The sequence below is a fragment of the Lepus europaeus genome, chromosome 23 (assembly GCF_033115175.1).
Source record: "Lepus europaeus isolate LE1 chromosome 23, mLepTim1.pri, whole genome shotgun sequence".
Classification (NCBI taxonomy): domain Eukaryota; kingdom Metazoa; phylum Chordata; class Mammalia; order Lagomorpha; family Leporidae; genus Lepus; species Lepus europaeus.
Window position 1 is genome coordinate 26,860,551 of NC_084849.1, and position 19,355 is coordinate 26,879,905.

At 47.5% G+C, this 19,355-nt stretch overlaps 1 gene segment (V, D, J or C); it reads right to left on the reverse strand.

The window, feature by feature from the left end:
• Positions 1-365: 365 nt before the first annotated feature.
• On the reverse strand, positions 366-18,071 carry LOC133752244 (immunoglobulin lambda constant 6-like). The segment is given in 3 exon segments: positions 366-685; positions 2,033-2,151; positions 17,884-18,071. Coding segments are annotated over 3 exon segments (627 nt in total).
• Between the last annotated feature and the right edge of the window lie 1,284 nt (positions 18,072-19,355).

Here is a 19,355-nt window from a genome sequence, read left to right on the forward strand (position 1 = left end):
CTGGGAGGAGGGAGGGGAGAAAGGAGAGGTCAGAGGCCCTGATGTCAGTGACCAAACTTCTCCTTCCTGGGGTGTTTCCTGTGTGATGTCCTCAGAAGACCCCGAGTCTCGCCCCTTGGGCTGCCTCCTCACTGGGTGTGAGGAACCTCCCCCAACCAGAGAACTCCAGGAAGGTTGCAGATTAAATAAGAGACTAGAAAAAAATGAGACCAAGCAGGATGTCTGATTGACAATGAGGATGTTTATTGAGAGTTTATTGGATGCAGGGGTGGGGAGGGCTGGGATATCAGGGAAGGGGTGGAAGGAGAAGCCCTTTCCTGGGGTCCTACAGCTCCCAGACCCCATGGGTGGGTGAGAGTTGGTCCCTAAGGACAGCGTGCAGGGGCCACGCTCTTCTCCATGGTTTTCCCCTCATGGGTGACCTGGCAAGTGAAGTGGCTATGCGATGTCCACTGTCCACGTGAAAGGCTGAGGAAGCTGCTGGCCATGTACTTGTTGTTGCTCTGTTTAGAGGGCTGGGTGAAATCCATGCCTTGGGTGATGGTGGCTCCATCTGCCTTCCAGGCCACCGTCACTGTGCCTGGGTAGAAGTCACTGATCAGACACACCAGGGTGGCCTTGTTGGCCTTGAGCTCCTCTGAGGAGGGCGGAAACAGAGTGACCAAGGGGGCGACCACAGGCTGACCTGCAGGGACAGAGGGATGTGACATAGCAGAGATGAGTCTGGGTGTTGGGGAGCTCTCTTCACAATGCAACCATCTGTCCCCATCCTCCCCTGCCCCCCACCAGGGACCATGCTCCTTTCTCTTCCCCTCCTGCTCATCAGCTGCCTAGGGAACAAACAGTCCTGCCCCCTCCCAAAGCCCTTCCAAGTCTCTCCCAGTTGAGTTGACCCTGCTCATCCCCTCTGCGGCCTCAGCTTCCACTTCATCACAGGGCAGCCTTGCTCCTCTCCAGTCCCCAGAGGCTGAGATTGGAATCTGGCCCTGACCTGCTGAACCCCAGCCCAAGCCAAGGCCTCCACTTCATTCTTTCAGTGCCTGGAGACTCCTCTGAACAAAGGGCCCACCCTCCCAGCAGCACAGTCAGGGCTGTGTGGGGACGGCCCCCGCCTGTGCTTGGCATGTGAGGGAGGGTCCTGAAGCCTCCTGCCCCCTCAGGCTCTGTCCCAGTGAGGCCCCTCTCCCCCCTGGCCCTCCCTAGTGGCTCACTTTTGCCTTGGCTCCTGGGAATGCTCCCCAAACCAGGGCGGAGTGACCCCATGCCTGCCCCAGCAGCCTCTCATTCCACCCGGCAGCCAGAGCTTCTCTGAACTGCCCTCTGCTCCCCCTCCTGGGCCATTGGGTCTACTGTGCCCTTCAGGGAATGCAGGAGGCCAGGCCATGGTCAGGGGAGACATGGATCCCAGGGGCTCCAGATCTACTCCTTTGTGACTAGTCCTGGGCTCTGATCACCTCACCCAGTCTGTCCTGTCCCTCAGTGTCCCTGTGTCTTCATGGCCCAGCAGAGCTCAGCACAGCCTAGCATGAGTCAGAGCCCTCTCCACCCTCTGCTGGCCCTCCCTCAGAGGAATCCTGTGCCTCTGGATGCTGGGGTCACAGCCCCGGCCATGCCCCTGGGCCTCCTGGGTGCTTCTCCCAGCCTAGATGGACCTCAGGCCCTCAACTCAGACCCTAGAGACTCAGGAGCTGTCTCCAATGCCTGCTAGAACCTCTGATCAGAACCAGTCTCTGCCCCTTCTCAGGGACCTGCCTTAGAAGAGGGAAGGAGCCCCTGTCCCTGAGCAACCCCCAGCCCAGGTGCCCAGACTTGGCCATGTCCAAGTGTTGGGATAGGAAGGCTCCTGCTGCTGGGATCCTTTCTGTGAGCTGTCTTGAGACCACCTACCTCTCCCAGAACCCATGGTGAAAGGCAAGGACCCTAAAGCCAGGACGGGCAGAAGGGCAAAGCCCCCAGGGAGAGAAAACAGACTGTGCAAAGGCACAGACTGCAGGAGGTGGGATGGCAGGGAGAGGCTTGGAGAGCCACTTACCTGTGACTGAGAGCTGGGTCCCACTGCCAAAGATATACCACCGTGACTGAGACTCAGACCAAAACCCGTGGGGCCAGCACCTGGGGCCTGCCTCTTGGGGGCCGGGCTGGAGCGGCAACCTGAGGGGCGTTAGAGGCACAGACTCAGCAGGCAGGGCTGCATTCTCGGCACAGTGCAGGTGGTTGGCCAGCCCCCCCCCACCCCCCAGAGTTCTGGCACCCTGTCCAAGGCAGTCTTGGAGTGACCTCAGTGTGTCCTCCCTGCAAACTGTGTTGACTGTGCTGCTGTGCACAGCAGGAGCTCAGCAAATCACAGTGATGCATCCCTCTCAAGTGACCAAGGGATGTGGTCTTATTTTAGGGTCTGTAAGTTTTCTCATATCCCTAGACCTAAGGACACGGGGCCAGTGTCTGACTCAAAACATTATGGAGACACCCCTGCTTTGGTGTCTGCTCATGGAGACGCAGATCCGCCCCCCTCATCCATGAAGCCTTCTCAGACCATACTTTGCAGCTGTTGATTGCTCTGTGCCCAGGACATCCATCCATTTGTCCAGCATCTGTGTACTCACGCAGCCACCCTTCATCCATTTGTCCATGCATCTGCTTAAACGTCTACATGTGTAGTCATCTGTCCTTCCACCCACCTGTCATCTGTACATCCATGCTGCCTACACCAGGCACTGTCTTCTCACCGTGGGAACAGGGCAATGGCCCCCGGCTCTCATCCCTGTTTCTTTCTGAAATATCTCAGGTCACGGTCAAGAAATTCCTCATCAGGGTCAAGTCTGAGGTTCCTCTCCAGTTCTCTCCAGGATGTGACACAGGGTCTGCCCTTTTTCTAGTGCTTCTCTTCCCCTTGGTATCTGAGACTACCCACTCTTCTCCCTGGCTTCCTGTTCTCTCAAGCCCCTGCCCCCTGGGTCCCAGACTACCATCCTGGGTCCTCCTCTGTCATCTTGTCATGCTGTGGACCCACTCTGCCTGTATGGTGAGATCTAGTCTCTCCCAGCTGCAGACCCTCTCCTCAGCTCCTCCTAAATTGCCTACCGCCCATCTCCACCTGGAAAGCGGCGAATGCTCTCAGAGGAACGTGGCCACCTGCCCCACCCAGGTCTTTGTCTTCCTCTGGTTATAGGGCACTCACTTTGGGGAGACCCTGGGGTCACCTTAGACTGAGTCACCTCACCTCCAGGATGAAATGGTTTCTGTGTCCTGAGATGGTTGCATCTGAGCATTCCTCACTAAGTTAATACAGGCACAGAATCATTAAAAAACAACAAACTTGCCTTCTGTTATCCAAAAACCACAAGAAGCCTGGGGCATTACCTTTGCTGTTTCACACAGGAATACAGCATTGAGTTACTGTCGGGGACATCAGATTAGTTGTGTTCCAGCTTAGACGATGGGCCAGTGAGAGGTGGTTGGTTTTGTAATGAAAATGGAAGGCTTTTCTGGGGCTGTTAAGAAAAACCTTTGAACTTATAAGAATATAACATAAAGTTAAGCACTATAGAAGTGTATTTTTAAAGGGCAATACATATTTATCTCTCCATCTCTCTCCTATTATATAATGCTATTTCTACTTTTTAATTATAGTAAAATATACAGAGCATAAAATGTACCACTTTGCCCATTTTTTAAAAGTGCAGGTCAGTGGCATTAGGTGCATTCACACTGTTGCGCAACTGTTACCACCATCTGCCCCCAGAATTTTTCCATCTTCCCAAACAGGAAGTCTGCATCCATTAAACAATAACTTCCCATTCCTCTTCCTCTGGCCCTGGTACCTCTGCGTTATTTTCTGCCTCCATAACTTGTCTACTCAGGGAACTCAAGTAAGTGCAGTCATACAGTATTTGTCTTTGTGTGTGTGGCTCATTTCTTTTAGCATAGTGTCTTCAATTTTCACCCATATTATAGCAGATTTTTGACATTTTTAATATCTATTCATGAAATTGTTTATTAAGTGATAAAACACTTTACAAGTTACAGCCTATTTAAAAATAACACAAAATCAATTTCTCAAAGGCACAGAAACAGACCTTCCTTCCATTCATTGGTTCACTCCCCAAGTCTGCAGGCCAAAGTCAGGAGCCTGGATCTCAACTCAGGTCTACATGGGTGGCAGAGACCCAACTATTGAGCCATCACCTGCATGGCCTCCAAGGAAGCTGGAATGGAGAACAGAGTTGGGACTCAAACCCAGGCACTCCATTATGGGACATGGGCATCCTGAGTGATGTCTTAGCTGCTGCACCAAATGTCTGACCCAAGGGAAATACTCTTACTAAGCTGTGAGTCGATGAGACACTTACTTGATAGGATGAGTTTGCTAGAGTTCTACAGCAGCGATCCACATGCATGTGCACTAAAGTCTGAGAACAAGCCAGGGAATCCTAGAATTTCCATTATTCTGGAGGTTCTAGGCAATGCAGTAAGATAAGAAAATAAAGTGGTGTGGAGGCGGCAGTGCTGATGCTTTGGTGTGCAGGTAACGCTGCTGCCTGCAACACCAACATCCCATATGAGTGGTGGCTCATGTCCTAGCTTTTCCACTTCTGATCCAGCTCCCCACTAATTGTCTGGGAAGAGCTTCAGAAGATGGCCCCTGCTACCCAAGTGGAAGACCCAGATGAAGCTCTGGGTTCCTAGCTTTGGCATGGCTCAGCCTGGCCATTGCAATCATCTGGGGGGTAAACCAACAGATGGAGGATCGAACTCTCTCCCCCTCTCTCTCTCTGTAATTCTTTCAAATAAATAAATATTTATTAAAAATAAAAAGAAAAACTTGGGGTACTTATGAGGGAATTAAATATGAGGATACTTCAGGATATCCATGAAAAAATGGAATTAATTATTTTGGTACAAAAATTTGGAAATCCATAGTTTTTCACAATATGCTTGTTCCATGAACCTTTTTCAAGACTCCTTGTTTGCATGGATTTCATTTTTTGCACCAAAAAAAAACCCTACATTTTAATTTCATTTTCTATGAACTTCCTGAAGTACATAATATTGAAATAGTAGGTTGAAAAGCCACCAAAAGGGATGAGATCAGTATATTAATATTGGTAACTGTCTTCTCATCATCAGTAATCAATTAGGGCAGGTAATGGGGGACACCACATTCTCAGCAGGAACAGAAAAAAGAAAACATAGAATAACTCAGTAAGCAATATGCAAGACCCACATGAATGAACATAAAAACTTAGCCAACTGGGGCCAGCACTGTGGCATAGTGGGTAAAGCCACCACCTGCAGTGCCAGCATCCCGTACAGCGCTAGTTCAAGTCACAACTGCTCCAATTCCAATCCAGCTCTTTGCTGTGGCCTGGGAAAGTAGTAGAAGATGGCCCCAGTCCTTGGGCCCCTACACCTGCATGGGAGACCCAGAAGAAGCTCCACTAATCCACTTAGACATAGTCCAAAGATAAAAGCTACCACAGAGGAAAAAAAAAGAAGTATTCATGGAGATACTCATTCCAGAAACAAGAATAAGGAAGACAACATGATGACCCCAAAAGAATACACTTGAATAGTAGGTGGTAAAGATGATGAGAGGGAAGAAATGCAAGAAATGGAATTCAAAAAATTGATCATAGGATTACTTGGAAGTAATCAGAAGCAAATGCATGAACTACTGAAATCCATACATGACATGAAAGAAAATTTCTCCCACAAAATTGAGATCCTAAAGAGAAATCAAGATGAAATGAAGAATTCAATAGAACAAATAAAAAATGCAGTGAAAAGACTTAACAACAAAATTGGTGAAGCAGAAGAAAGAATATCTGACTTAGAAGACAAGCACAAGAAATTATCCAGTCAGACAAAAAGCAAGAAGAAACAAGAAGAAAAACACTGTTGGGTGGCTCACTTGGTTAATCCTCACCTTCAACATTGGCATCCCATATGAACACTGGGTTCTAGTCCCAGTTGCTCCTCTTCCAGTCCAGCTCTCTGCTGTGGCCCGGGAAGGCAGTGGAGGATGGCCCAAGTGCTTGGGCCCCTGCACCCGCATGGGAGACCAGGAGAAGCACCTGGCTCCTGCTTTCGGATTAGTGTGGTGCGCTGGCCACAGCGTGCCAGCTGCGGTGGCCATTGGAGGGTGAACCAACAGCAAAAGGAAGACCTTTCTCTCTGTCTCTCTCTCTCACTGTCCACTCTGCCTGTCAAAAGATAAATAAATAAATAATTAATTAAATAATTAAAAAAGAAAAAAATGACTTGAACAGCCATTTTCTCTACTGTCAAGGAAGAGGTTTTTTCTTTTTTTCTCTTCTTCATACTATTTATTGAACTCAACATAGAGTAAATCATATGTGTATAAAGTCATTTGAAAATAAATTTCAGTAAAAATAAGAGTGGGAATAAGAGAAGGAGGAGGAAGTTTGTAACTGTAAAGCTATATAGTTCTGCATACATTCCTACAGATTTACTTCTACAGGTATATAGTTTAAGAACTTGCCATGGAACCCCAAATCCCATTAAGCTGGATATCAAAAATACCATCTTAGGCCGGTGCCATGGCTCACTAGGCTAATCCTCCACCTGTGGTTCCGGTACTCCAGGTTCTAGTCCCGGTTGGGGTGCCAGTTCTGTCCCAGTTCCTCCTTTTCCAGTCCAGCTCTCTGCTGTGGCCCAGGAAGACAGTGGAGGATGGCCCAAGTACTTGGGCCCTGCACCCGCATGGGAGACAAGGAGGAAGCACCTGGCTCCTGGCTTTGGATTGGCGCAGCGTGCCGATTTGGGGAGTGAACCAATGGAAGGAAGACTTTCTGTCTGTCTAACTCTGCCTGTCAAAACAATACCATCTTAGATGTTAAAGTGACCATATTGTTAAAGTGATCATATAGATAGGATTAAATATTAAAGGGATCATATAAGTAAGATCAAGCATCTGATAATAATAATAGATAGAATTAAAAAGGAAAGACTGTTCCAACTTGGGAAGCAGTCCCCACAGCAGGCTCATAGAATGACAATCACTCTAAATAGCACTCTGACCTCAGACTCAGCATTAAGGCATTCTTGTCTAGCTAAAAAGCACATGAGAGCATTTCAGGCATGGAAAGCCAAGACGCTGTGGCCAAAAAAAAAAATGTCCTGCATGAAGGATTTCTGTGAGACCCCAGTGGAAAGAAGAGGCCATCAAAGGATGGAGGGAATTTCCACTTTGCTTATAGTCTTGTCTAAAAACTGACAGAAATTGTGAATTCAAAAGGCTTCCATAGCCTTGGCAGTTCATGTCAAGAGCCTCAGATGATCACTGACATCATATGTAAGAGTGTTAATTGTTAAACTAACAACAGGAGTCACTGTGCACTTACTTTTCATGCAGGACTTCTGTCCTCAATAAGTTGTATTATGAGAATTAACTGTAAAATTTGCTCTCAAATAGGGTGTGTATGTGTGTATGTGTGTGTGTGTGTGCAAATTGTTGAAATCTTTATTTAGTATAGAGTTGGTCTTCTGTGTATAAAGTTAATTGAAAATCAATCTTAATGGAGAATGGGACTGGGAATGGGAGAGGGAGGAGGAGTTGGGTGGGAGTGGGGGTCGGAGGGTGGATATGGTGGGAAGAATCACATATTCCTAAAGTTGTACTTACGAAATTTGTACTCATTAAATAAAAGGTTTCTTTGGAGAAAAAATTAAAGTGGGTTGAATATATAAATGGGAAGAAGAAGTACTGGGCAAAATATAGGAGAATATTTTTATATTATGTAGGTAGATACAAGCCTCCATAAAGCAGAGGAAAAGACATACTGAAATAAACACACAAATATTAATTGTAAAAGATATCATAAACCAAAGGCAAAACCAAATAAAATAGACAATTCGGTGGGCCTAATTTAATCACTACTTGGTAACCTTCCAAAACAGAAAGGACTATGCCCAGATGGGTTCACTGGTGACTCTTCCCACATTTAAAGAGAAGTTGGACCAAATCTGTGCACAGTTCCAAAATATAGAAGCAGAGAATATACTTTCCAACTCACTCAATTAGGTTGCATTGTCAGATAAGACATTTAAAAAAAAAACTACAGTCGAATATATCTCATGAACATAGATGTAAAACTCATTAAGAAAACATTAGTGGGGCCAGCACTGTGAAGTAGTGGATAAAGCCACTACCTTCAGTGCCGACATCCCATATGGGTGCAGGTTTGAGTCCCAGCTGCTTCACTTCCCATCCAGCTCTCTGCTGTGGCCTGGGAAAGCAATAAAAGATGTCCCAAGTTTTTGGGCCCCTGCACCTATGTGGGAGACCCAGAGGAAGCTCCTGGCTCCTGGCTTTGGATGGGCTCGGTTCTGACCATTGCAGCCATTTGGGGAGTGAACCAGTGGATGGAAGACCTGTGTGTGTATGTGTGTGTTTGTGTGTGTGTATATATGTGTGTGTGTGTGTGAGAGAGAGAGAGAGAGAGAGAGAGAGAGAGAGACTGACTGACTCTGCCTTTAAAATAAATCTTTAGGGGCTGGCACTGTGGCTTGGGCCCCTGTACCCACGTGGGAGATCCAGAGGAAACTCCTGGCTCCTGGCTTCAGATTGGTGCAGCCCCAGCCATTGCAGCCAATTAGGGAGTGAAGTAGTAGATGGAAGACATCTCCACCCCCCCATGTGTGTGTGTGTGTGTGTGTAACTCTGACTTCCAAATAAATAAATAAATCTTTAAAAAATTTTAAAAACAGAATTATATACAATCACCAAGTGCGATTTACAAGACTGGTTTAACATTTGAAAATCAACTAGGGCCAGTGCTGTGGTGCAACAGGTTAAAGCCCTGGCCTAAAGTGCCAGAATCCCATATGGGCACTGGTTCTAGACCTGGCTACTCCTCTTCCAATCCAGCTCTCTGCTATGGCCTGGGAAAACAGTACAAAACAGACCAAGGCCTTGGGCTCCTACACCCATGTGGGAGACCTAGAAGAAGCTTCTGGCTCCTGGCTTTGGATCAGCGCAGCCCTGGCCATTGCGGCCATCTGGGGAGTGGTCTTCCAGCATATGGAAGACCTCTCTCTCTGAAACTCTTTTAAATAAATAAAATAAATCTTTTTAAAAAAGAAAATCAATTAATGTAATTCACCAACATGCTAAAGAAGAAAATGACATGATCCTATCAGTAGATGCAGAAAAAATATTTGACAAAATCCAACACCCTTTCATGATAAAATCCTCTCAGTAGATCAGGAATAGAAAGGAACTTCTTTACCTTGATAAAGAATAATGTATCAAAAAAGAAACCCTATAGCTATCACCCTATAACCTATAACATATCATTTAATGGTGAGCAATTAAAAGCTTATCCACTAAGACCTAGAATAATGCAAGGATGTCCCCTTTCAGCACTCCTTTTCAAAAATGTAATAAAAGTGCTAATTAATGTAGTACAAGAAAAGGAATAAAAGTATACAAATTAAGGAGGAGAAATTAAAGTGTTCATACATGACATGAATGTATGTAGAAAATACAGATGAACTGATAAAAGCAATTATATCAGGGTTGCAAGAAACAAGGTTAAATATACAAAATCAACCACTTTCCTGTATATAGCAATAAGCAAATAGAATTTGAAATTAAAAGTAGAATATTATTTACATTAGCATCATCTAAAATGAAATGCTCAAAATATGTACAGATTTGTATGAGAAACACCATAAAACTGATGAAACAAATAAAAGAATTAATGCAGAGGTATTACATATTCATGGATGGAAAGACTCAATATTGTCAAGAAGTCATTATTCCCAACTTGATCTGTGAATTCAGTGCAATCCCAATTTTAAAAATGGAACTGACTTGGTGAGTATTGATAAACTGATTCTAAAGTTTGTATGGAGAGGCGGAAGACCCAGCATGCTGAGCACAGTATTGAGGAAGAAGAACAAAGTTGGAGGACTGTTGCTACTCAACTTGTCATAAGGCTACAGACATCAAGACAGGGTGGTATTCCATTGATCAAATGAACAGACTAGAGGACACAGAAGTAGATTCCATAAATACAGCCCACTGATCTCTGACAAAGAAGCAAAGGCAACACAATGAAGCAAAGATAGTCTTTTCAACAAATGGTGCTGGAACAACTGGACATCCACACATGAAAAATTAAAATGGAAAGTGGTTGTTCAGCCTAGTGGTCAAGGCACTCATAACACACATCAGAGTACCTAGGTTCAATCCCTGGCTCTGGCTCCTGACTCCAGCTTCCTGCAAATGTAGACCCTGCAAGGCAGCAGGGATGACTGAAGGAACTGGGCTCCTGGGGCTCCTGGGGCTGTAGTGGGTAAAGCTGCTGCCTGCAGTGCCAGCATCCCATATGGGCTCTCTGCTATGGCCTGGGAGAGCAGAAGAAGACGGCCCAAGTCCTTGGGCCCCTGTACCCGTATGAGAGACCTGGAAGAAGCCCTTGGCTTCAGATCAGCACAGCTCAAGCTGTTGCAGCCAACCGGGGCATGAATCAGTGGATGGAAGACCTGTCTCTCCCTCTCTCTCTGCTTCTGCCTCTGCTTTTCTCTCTCTCTCTTTTTAAAGATTTATTTATTTATTTGAAAGTCAGAGTTATGCAGAGAGAGGAGAGAGAGAGAGAGTCTTCCATCTGATGCTTCACTCCCCAATTGGCCACAGTGGCCGGAGCCGCGCCGATCTGAAGCCAGGAGCTGGAGCTTCTTCCAGGTCTCCTACATAGGTGCAGGGGCCCAGGGAGTTGGACCATTTTGCACTGCTTTCCCAGGCCATAGCAGAGAGCTGGATCGGAAGTAGAGCAGCCAGATCTCAAACCAGCACCCATATGGGATGCCAGTGCTTCAGGCCAGGGTGTTAACCTGCTGCACCACAGCACCAGCCCCTCTAACTCTGACTTTCAAGTAAATAAATAAAAGAAACTGGGCTACCACCAACCTTGCTGGGAGATCTGGACTGCATCCCTGGCTCCCTGCTCTGGCCCCAGCCCAGCCAGGCCATTGCAAGGATTAGGAAAGTGAAGCAGTGCATTTGGGCGCTCACTCTCTGTCTCATGTTGTTTTTCACTCTCCCTCCCTTCTCTTATCGCTGTTTCTCAAATAATTTTCAAAATGTTTGAATCATATGTTCTATGGTAGTGAACTGTATCTCAATAAAGCTGTTTTTTAAAATGAGGAAATGAATCTCATCACAGAACTTGACCCCTCCCCAAAAATTACCTCAAAATGGGTCACAGGTAAAAAGCAATACTCCCGGATGGTAACAGAAAATCTAGATTATCTTGGATTTGGCAGTGAGTTTTAACTGCATCACCAAGGACTGGCCCATGAAAGAAAGAATTGATCAGACCAGTGCTGTGGCATAGTAGGGTAAGCCTCCTCCTGTGGTGCCAGTATCCCATTTGGGCACCAGTTCATGTCCCAGATGCTCCTCTTCCAATTCATCTCTCTGCTATGGCCTGGGAAAGCAGCAGAGGATGACATAAGTCCTTGGGCCCCTGTACCCATGTGGGAGACCTGGAAGAAGCTCCGGCTCCTGGCTTTGGATTGGCTCAACTCCAGCCATTGTGGTCATTTGGGGAGTGAACCAGCAAATGGAAGACCTCTCACTCTGCCTCTCCTCCTCTCCCTGTAACTCTGCCTCCAAAATAAATGAATAAAATCTTTTTAGAAAAGAATTGATAAACTAGGCTTCATTAAAATAAATTTTTCTGCTGTGCAAGTGCACCATCAAGGAAATGAAAAGATCAACCATTTACTGGAATAAAAGACTGACAGAAGATGTATCTGAAACATACACAAAGAAAATAACCAACCTGATTTTGAAATGAGCTAGAGACCACAACCTCACCAAAGAAGATATTGAGATGGTAGTAACCATAATGAGATGCTGCACGACATGCATGGTCAGGAGAAAGCACATTAAAACAACAGTGGTCAAAATCCAGGGCACTGACAGTGAATGCTGTGGAGGATAAGGAGAAACAGGAGCTGTCTCGTGGCTGGTGGATATGTGAAATGGCTCAGCCACGTTGGAAGACAGTTTGACCTTGTCTTACATAACTAAGCACAAATGCCACAAAATCCAGCTCTCTAAAGACGTGGTCAGGAGAATTAAATATAAGCAACAGATCAAGACAAAATATTCGCCAGTCACATACCTGATAGGATGTGTCTGGATGATATAGAAATGCTCAAACCCAAGAGAGATGGGACAAATAATCACCAAAGAAGATATATAAATGGAAAATTAAATCATAAAAGAGGATCACTAGTTATTAGGGAAATGTAAATGTGACCCCTTTGGCCTAGCAGTTAAGACTCAAGACCCCACATTCCATGCTGGAGTACCTGAGTGCATTTCCTGACTCCAGCTTCCTGCCATTGAAGTCTCTGGGAAATGACAGGTGACAGCTCAAGTAGTTGAATCCCTGCCACCCACATGGAAAACCTGGGTTGAATTCTTGGCTCCTGACTTGAGTCTTGGTTCAGTCCTCTCTCACTCACTCGCTTTCTCTCAAAATACTTTAAATAACAAGTAAATATAAAACCACAAGGAGACATCACTATACAGCTTTTAGAATGGTTTAATTTTTTTTAAAAAATCGAGTGATGAAGTCAGCAAAACTGGCCTAGCAGGAAACATCCCTCTACCATAAATCAGCAAATAAGTTCATCCGAATGAACTGGATACCCAGACAGAAGATAATGAAATTGGACCTGTACCTCAGACTGTATGCAAGAGCTAACTCAAAATTGATGGAAGGGCTGGTGCTGTGTGTGTGTGTGTGCGCGCGCGCGCGTGCATGCCTGCGTGCAATTTTTAAAAAAGATTTATTTATATTATTTATTTATATTTATTTGAAGGGTAGAGTTACAGAGAGAGAGGGAGTGGGGGGTCTTCCATCCACAGATTCACTCCCCCAAATAGCTGCAATGGCCAGAGCTAGGCTGATTTGAAGCCAGGAGCTTCTTCCAGGTCTCCCATGTGGGTGCCTAGGGATCCAGGTCCTTGGGCCCCTGCCCCCATTTGGGAAGACCCAAAGGCAGCTCCTAGTTCCTGGCTTCAGATCAGTGCAGCTCCAACAGTTGTAGCCAATTGGGGAGCGAACCAGCGGATGAAAGACCTCTCTCTTTCTTCCCCTCCTTCTCTCTCTGTGTAACTCTGACTTTCAAATAAATAATAAATCTTTTTTAAAATAAATAAATTTTAAAAGATAGTATCAGGACAGCTATAATAATTTAAAATTTTTTTCAAACAAGTGTTTCCAACAGTGTGGAGAAACTGTGCACCTTACACATTGCTGGTGGTATTCTAAAATGAGGCCATCACTGTGAAAATCAGTTTGGCAGTTCCTCAAAAGGTTACACATGAAAAAGCAAAGTCACACACACAGTCACAATATATACAAGCCAGCAATTCCACTGCTGGGCATAGACCAAAACAAACTGAAAACATGTAGCAGTAGAAGATGGCCCAAGAAATAAATAAATCTTAAAAAAAAAAAAGGACAACAAATGAGCAGGCATTGGGTACAGCGGTGAAGGTGACAGTTGGAACACCCCTGTCCCATATCAGAGTGCATGGGTTCAAGCCCCAGCTCCTCTGCTTCCAGTTCCACCTTCTTTCTAACTTGAGTCCTTGGGAGACTGCAGATGATGGCTTAAATACTTGGCTCCCTGCCACTAACACGAGAGACGTAGATGGAATTCTGGGCTCCTGGCTTCTACCTGGCCCAGCCCTGGCTGTTATGGGAACTTGTGGAATAAAAAGAATAAATTTAAAACAATATATTGATCCCTTACCCTCCCCTCATCTCTTCTTTTTCTCTCTCTGACTCAGCCTTTCAAATAAAAATGAAAAAAAAAAAACTAAACCAGGAGCCGGCTCTGTGGCATAGCAGGTAAAGCCGCTGCTTGCAGTGCCAGCATACCACATGGGCCCTGGTTCATGTCCCAGCTGCTCCACCCCCTACTATGGCCTGAGAAAGCAGTAGAAGATGTCCCGAGTGCTTGGGCCCCTGCAAAGATTTTTTTTATTAAGCTTTTATTTAATGAATATACATTTCCAAAGTACAGCTTATGGGTTACAATGGCTTCCCCCCTCCCATAACTTCCCTCTCACCCGCATCCCTCCCCTTTCCCGCTCCCTCTCCCCTTCCATTCACATCAAGATTCATTTTCAATTCTCTTTATATACAGAAGATCAGTTTAGTATATATTAGGTAAAGATTTCAACAGTTTGCCCCCATATAGCAACACAAAGTGAAAAAATACTGTTGGAGTACTAGTTATAGCATTAAATAACAGTGTACAGCACATTAAAGACAGAGATCCTACATAATAATTTTTTAAAAAATTAATTTTCTAAGCCATTTCAAATTTAACACCAGGTTTTTTTTTCATTTCCAATTATCTTTATATACAGAAGATCGATTCAGTATATAATTAGTAAAGATTTTTTTAAAAAATAAAACAAGAGATCCGCTGCTGTGGTGTTGTGGGTAAAGCCACAACCTGGACCACCACCATCCCATTTGGATGATGGTTCAAGTCCTGGCTGCTCCTCTTCTAATCCAGCTCTCTGCTATGGCCTGGGAAAGCAGTGGAAAATGGCCCAAGTCCTTGGGCCCCTGCACTCACATGGAAGACTCAGCAGAAGCTCCTGGCTCCTGGCTCAGATTGGCCCAGCTCCAGTCATTGCATCCATTTGGGGAGTGAACCAGCAGATGGAAGACCTCTCTTTCTCCCTCTGCCTCTCCCTCTCTCTAACTCCACCTTTGGAGTAAATAAATATTTTTTGGAAAAACGGGCCAAGAGTGATGTCTGTGGTGACAAACATTCTTTTCCTTGATTGTATCAATGTCAATAGGCTGATTGTGATAGTTTCCTGTAGATTTGCAAGATTTGACTATTGGAGAATGGGTAAAGAAGTATATGGGATCCTTCCATATTATTTCTTTATTTTAAGATTGATTGATTTGGCCAGGGCCACGGCTTACTTGGTTAATCCTCTGCCTGCAGCACCTGCACACCGGGTTCTATTCCCAGTTGGGGAGCTGGATTCTGTCCTGGTTGCACCTCTTCCAGTCCAGCTCTCTGCTATGGCCTGGGAGTGCAGTGGAGGATGGCCCAAGTGCTTGGGCCCTGCACCTGCGTGGGAGACCAGGAGAAAGCACTTGGCTCCTGGCTTCAGATCGGTGCAGCACGCTGACTGCAGCGCACCAGCCGTAGTGGCCATTTGGGGGGTGAACCAACAGAAAGGAAGACCTTTCTGTCTCTCTTACTGTCTAGCTCCGCCTGTCAAAAAAAAAAAAAGATTGATTGATTTGAAAGGCAGTGATAAGGGTTCCCATCTGCTGGTTCACTCCCCAAATGCCTGCAACAGCCAGGGCTGGGCTGGGCTTAAGCCAGGAGCCAGGAACTCCATTCGGGTTTCCCACATGTGTGGCAGGGACCCAAGGACTTGAAGCATCCCCTGCTGCCTCCCAAGGCGCATGGCAGCATTAAGCTGGAATCAGGAACAGAAGCAGGACTGGAAGCAGGCCCTCCAGTGCAGGATACAGACAGGCCAAGCAGCAACTTAACCACTGCACGGATGCCAAACCCTGCAGACTGCTTTTGACTCTGTTACTACGGTCATGAGAGACACTTGATGACGCGAGTGCTCCCCATCACGCATGTAGCATCCTTTATTTTACCTTCCCCTGTTGTTCGACCATTTGGTTGCTTCTCCCCATGAACACAAAAAATATACAGCTGAAGTTTTTATTATTTCGAGAAAAATGTCTAGAAGAAAAATTACTTGATTAAAAGGCATTACATGGGGCCAGCACCGTGGCATAGTGAGTAAAGCCACCGCCTGCAGTGCCAGCATCCCATGTAGGTGCTGGTTCAAGTCCTGGCTACTCCACTTCCCATCCAGCTCTCTGCTATGGCCTGGGAAAGTAGTAGAAGATGGCCCAAGTTCTTGGGACCCTGCACCCACATGGGAGACCTGGAAGAAGCTCCTGGATCCTGGCTTCAAGTCAGCACACTGTGGGGTGAACCAATGGATGGAGGACTTCTCTCTCTCTCTCTCTCTCTCTCTCTCTCTCTCCCTCTCCCTCTCTCCCTCTCTCCCTCTCTCCCTCTCTCCCTCTCTCCCTCTCTATAACTCTACCTTCAAATAAATAAATAAATCTTTTTTTAAAGAAAAAGTAAAAAAGGCATTTTGTGTGTGTATGTGTCTGTGTGTGTGTGTTTTTATATGAGAGAGAGAGAGAGAGAGATTTGAGAAAGACTGACAGAGAGAGGATCTTCCAGCAGCCGGTCCACACCCTAAATCCCTATAACAGCCGGGACAGGGCCATACGGGCAGGAGCCCAAGTACTTGAGCCATCACTGCTGCTTGCCAAGATCTGCATTGCCAGGAAGCTGGAACTCAAACCCAGGCAGCCCCACATGGGACACGGGTATCCTAACCAACAGGCCAGGGTCCACCTCAGGAATGCGCATTCTAATAATACTGTATGTTTCAGAAACTCCATCTCCCCCTGATGGCCTGAAAGCACACAGCCTCCCAGGTCACCTCTCTGCCCCGTCACCAGTTTCACTTGCCATTTTCAAGGGGATCTTGGCCAGGTGGCCATGCACCTGTCCATCCTGCTCCTCCTCCTGGTGAGGTTTGTCTGAGCTTAGTGCCACCTCCCTGGGATGCGGCCGCCTCTCCCATCTTGGGCCTCGGTCTCTGCTGTCTAATCAGACTCCCATTTGCCTCCCATTTTGGTGCCAGTTTTTCCAAAGCACAAATGCCTGTCCCTGTGGCGCTTCAATCCCTGTGCAGGACAAAGGCCGGGACGCACGAGCGCCCGAGGTCCCCCGATCCCACCCCTAGCTCCCCGCGTGCCTCCTCTCCTGAACCCCTCTCAGCACATGCTTCTGACTTTGCTGGCACCCCAGCCCCTAGCCGGTACCCCCTCAATCCTGAGATCACACAGGGAACATCCCCACCCCCTTATTGTGACTAGAACTGGCGTGGGTCTGTCCCCATGACAGATAAGCCTGCTGCTGGAGTCACAGGTTCTCAGTCCTGGGACTGTCTGCGTGCCCCTGTGCTGTGTGACCCTGGGCAGGTTGCCTCCCCTGTCTGGGCCTTCATTCCCATCTGTGAAATGGGATGAGAATTGCCTTGGCACAGGGGGAGGGGAGCTCAGCTCTCAGAGGCAGGTTCTGTCCCTGAGCCCTAGCGCCCCGTGAGTGTGGTGGACAGGCTGTGTCGCTAGGACATAAGCTGAGCTTTGTCTGGGACTTTACTTCCTACAGAGAGGAGGGGGCTGGGTGGGGTACACCATGGCCCCCCCACAGACCCTGCCCTGGGCATTGTTTGCCTGCATCTGGGTGGGCTTAGTCTCCTGGGGGGGGCTGTCTCCACAGGTGACCCTGCCTGAGGATTCTTAGCTGAGGGTCTGGGGACCCAAGGGTCACCAGGAAAGCAGCCTTAGAATATCAGCTGGAGTGCAGGCAGTGGTCCCTGGGTAATAAAGGTGAGGGCAGGGAGGCAACCCAGAGGGGACAGAGGAGGGGGGTGTCCATCCAGTACCTGCAGGGACAGAGGTCCCCACCTGCTGCAGACTCCTGCCCCCATGCCCAGAGGACTAGGGGGAGGCTGGTGAGATTCTGGCCTTGGTATGGAATATTAGGGGAGCCCCAAAACTCAGGAACCAAGGTAAAACTTCAGTGTGATGTTAATCATAAAATTAACACAGACAAGCTGCTTGTGATGGACAGAATATCACACTTTAAGCCAGGGTCTTGCCAGTACCTCCTCTGGGTTGGGTCCTTCTCTCAGCCACAGGGGCCCTCACACCCTGATACCCCCACCCCAACTCCCTGCCCTTTCTTTACCTGTGCCATGGGATCCGCAGGTTGAACCGGCTGCTTCCTACAGGGCCTCCAGGGCCCAGGGCCTTGCTCCGGGGTGCTGCTGTTGGGATCCACAGGTCCTGGGCACCCACACCCAGGCCCAGCAGCAGCAGGGCCCAGGGCAGCCTGGGGCCAGGCCCAGGCCCCACCTGGCCACTCCGGGGCCTCATCCACCCTCAGGGTCAAAGGTGCCTCCTTCCAGACTTGAGATAGGAGATGTCTGTAAGGAGCTGCCCCTGTGCGCACCAGTCCGTGTGGCCTTGGCTTTCCCCTGGACTAGCTCTGGTCCCAGCCCCCAGTGCAGCTCCCTCTAGGATCCCTGGCCATTACCCCTGGGGCTGTCTCACAGAGAAACATCTGCCAACTGCTCTGCTGTGGTCAGGATCCTGGGCTCAACTGCCTCCCAGCCCAGCCAAGGGCCTGGCACACGTGACCCACCCTTGTCCCCTGTTCAGATCCCCAAGGGCACCCTGGGTTTTGGAGCATGACCTGGGGCCTGCAGGGCCCTGGAGAGTGGGCTCAGCTGTGGAACAGAAGCCCCTGGGCTGGAGTTCAGGGCAGGTGGCAGGGGAGGAAATGAGTTTCACAAGACATGGCCGCTGTTGCAGTTCAGACTCATGAGCTAAAGATAAGAACGGTGTTCAATGCACCAGGCACAGCACCTCACAAACCCCTCCCTCCTTCTCTCTCTCTCTCTCTCTCTCTCTCTCTCTCTCACACACACACACACACACACACACGCATTCTTATCAATTCTGCCTGCCCTTCCCCAGCTGTATTAAAGTAGGATCCAAACTCAAGTAACATGCATTTACAGTATACAATGCCATGTTCTGATACATGCAGACATTGTGGAGTGATTAAATCAAAGGAAGTCACATATCCATCACGTCCCAGAAACCTTGGGCCTCATTGACATCTCCATGCTGTGCAGTAGCTCTTGCAAACTCATCATCACAGATTTCATCCAGGGGCCAGTAGGGGAGACACCACTGGGAACACAGGCCAGGCCCCTTCACCCTCTTCCTAGGCTGTGAGTCCCTGGGCCCTGGGCCCCTGTACTTTGGTATCGGGTGGGTGGCAGGCAGTGAGGAGGGGGCCAGGAGTGACCCCACAGGCCATGTAGAAATCTCCAAGCTCCCTTTCTTCCCCTGGAGGTGAGGTTGGAAATGCTGCCAGTTCTGCTCACCCCCCAGGACCATGGTTGGTGGTGCAAGACAATGGATGTAAAAGTGGGCTTGTCAGCAAGTTTTCCTAAGTTTCTTTCTCAATTGTGATCAAACATAGGTAGCAAAATTTCCATCCTGACCAGTTTTTTTAAGATTTATTTTTTATTTACAATTCAGAGTTACACAGAGAAGGAGAGGCAGAGAGAGAGATGTCTTCCATCTGCTGGTTTATACCCCAAATGACCCTGATGGCTGGAACTGGGCCAATCCAAAGCCAAGAGCCTG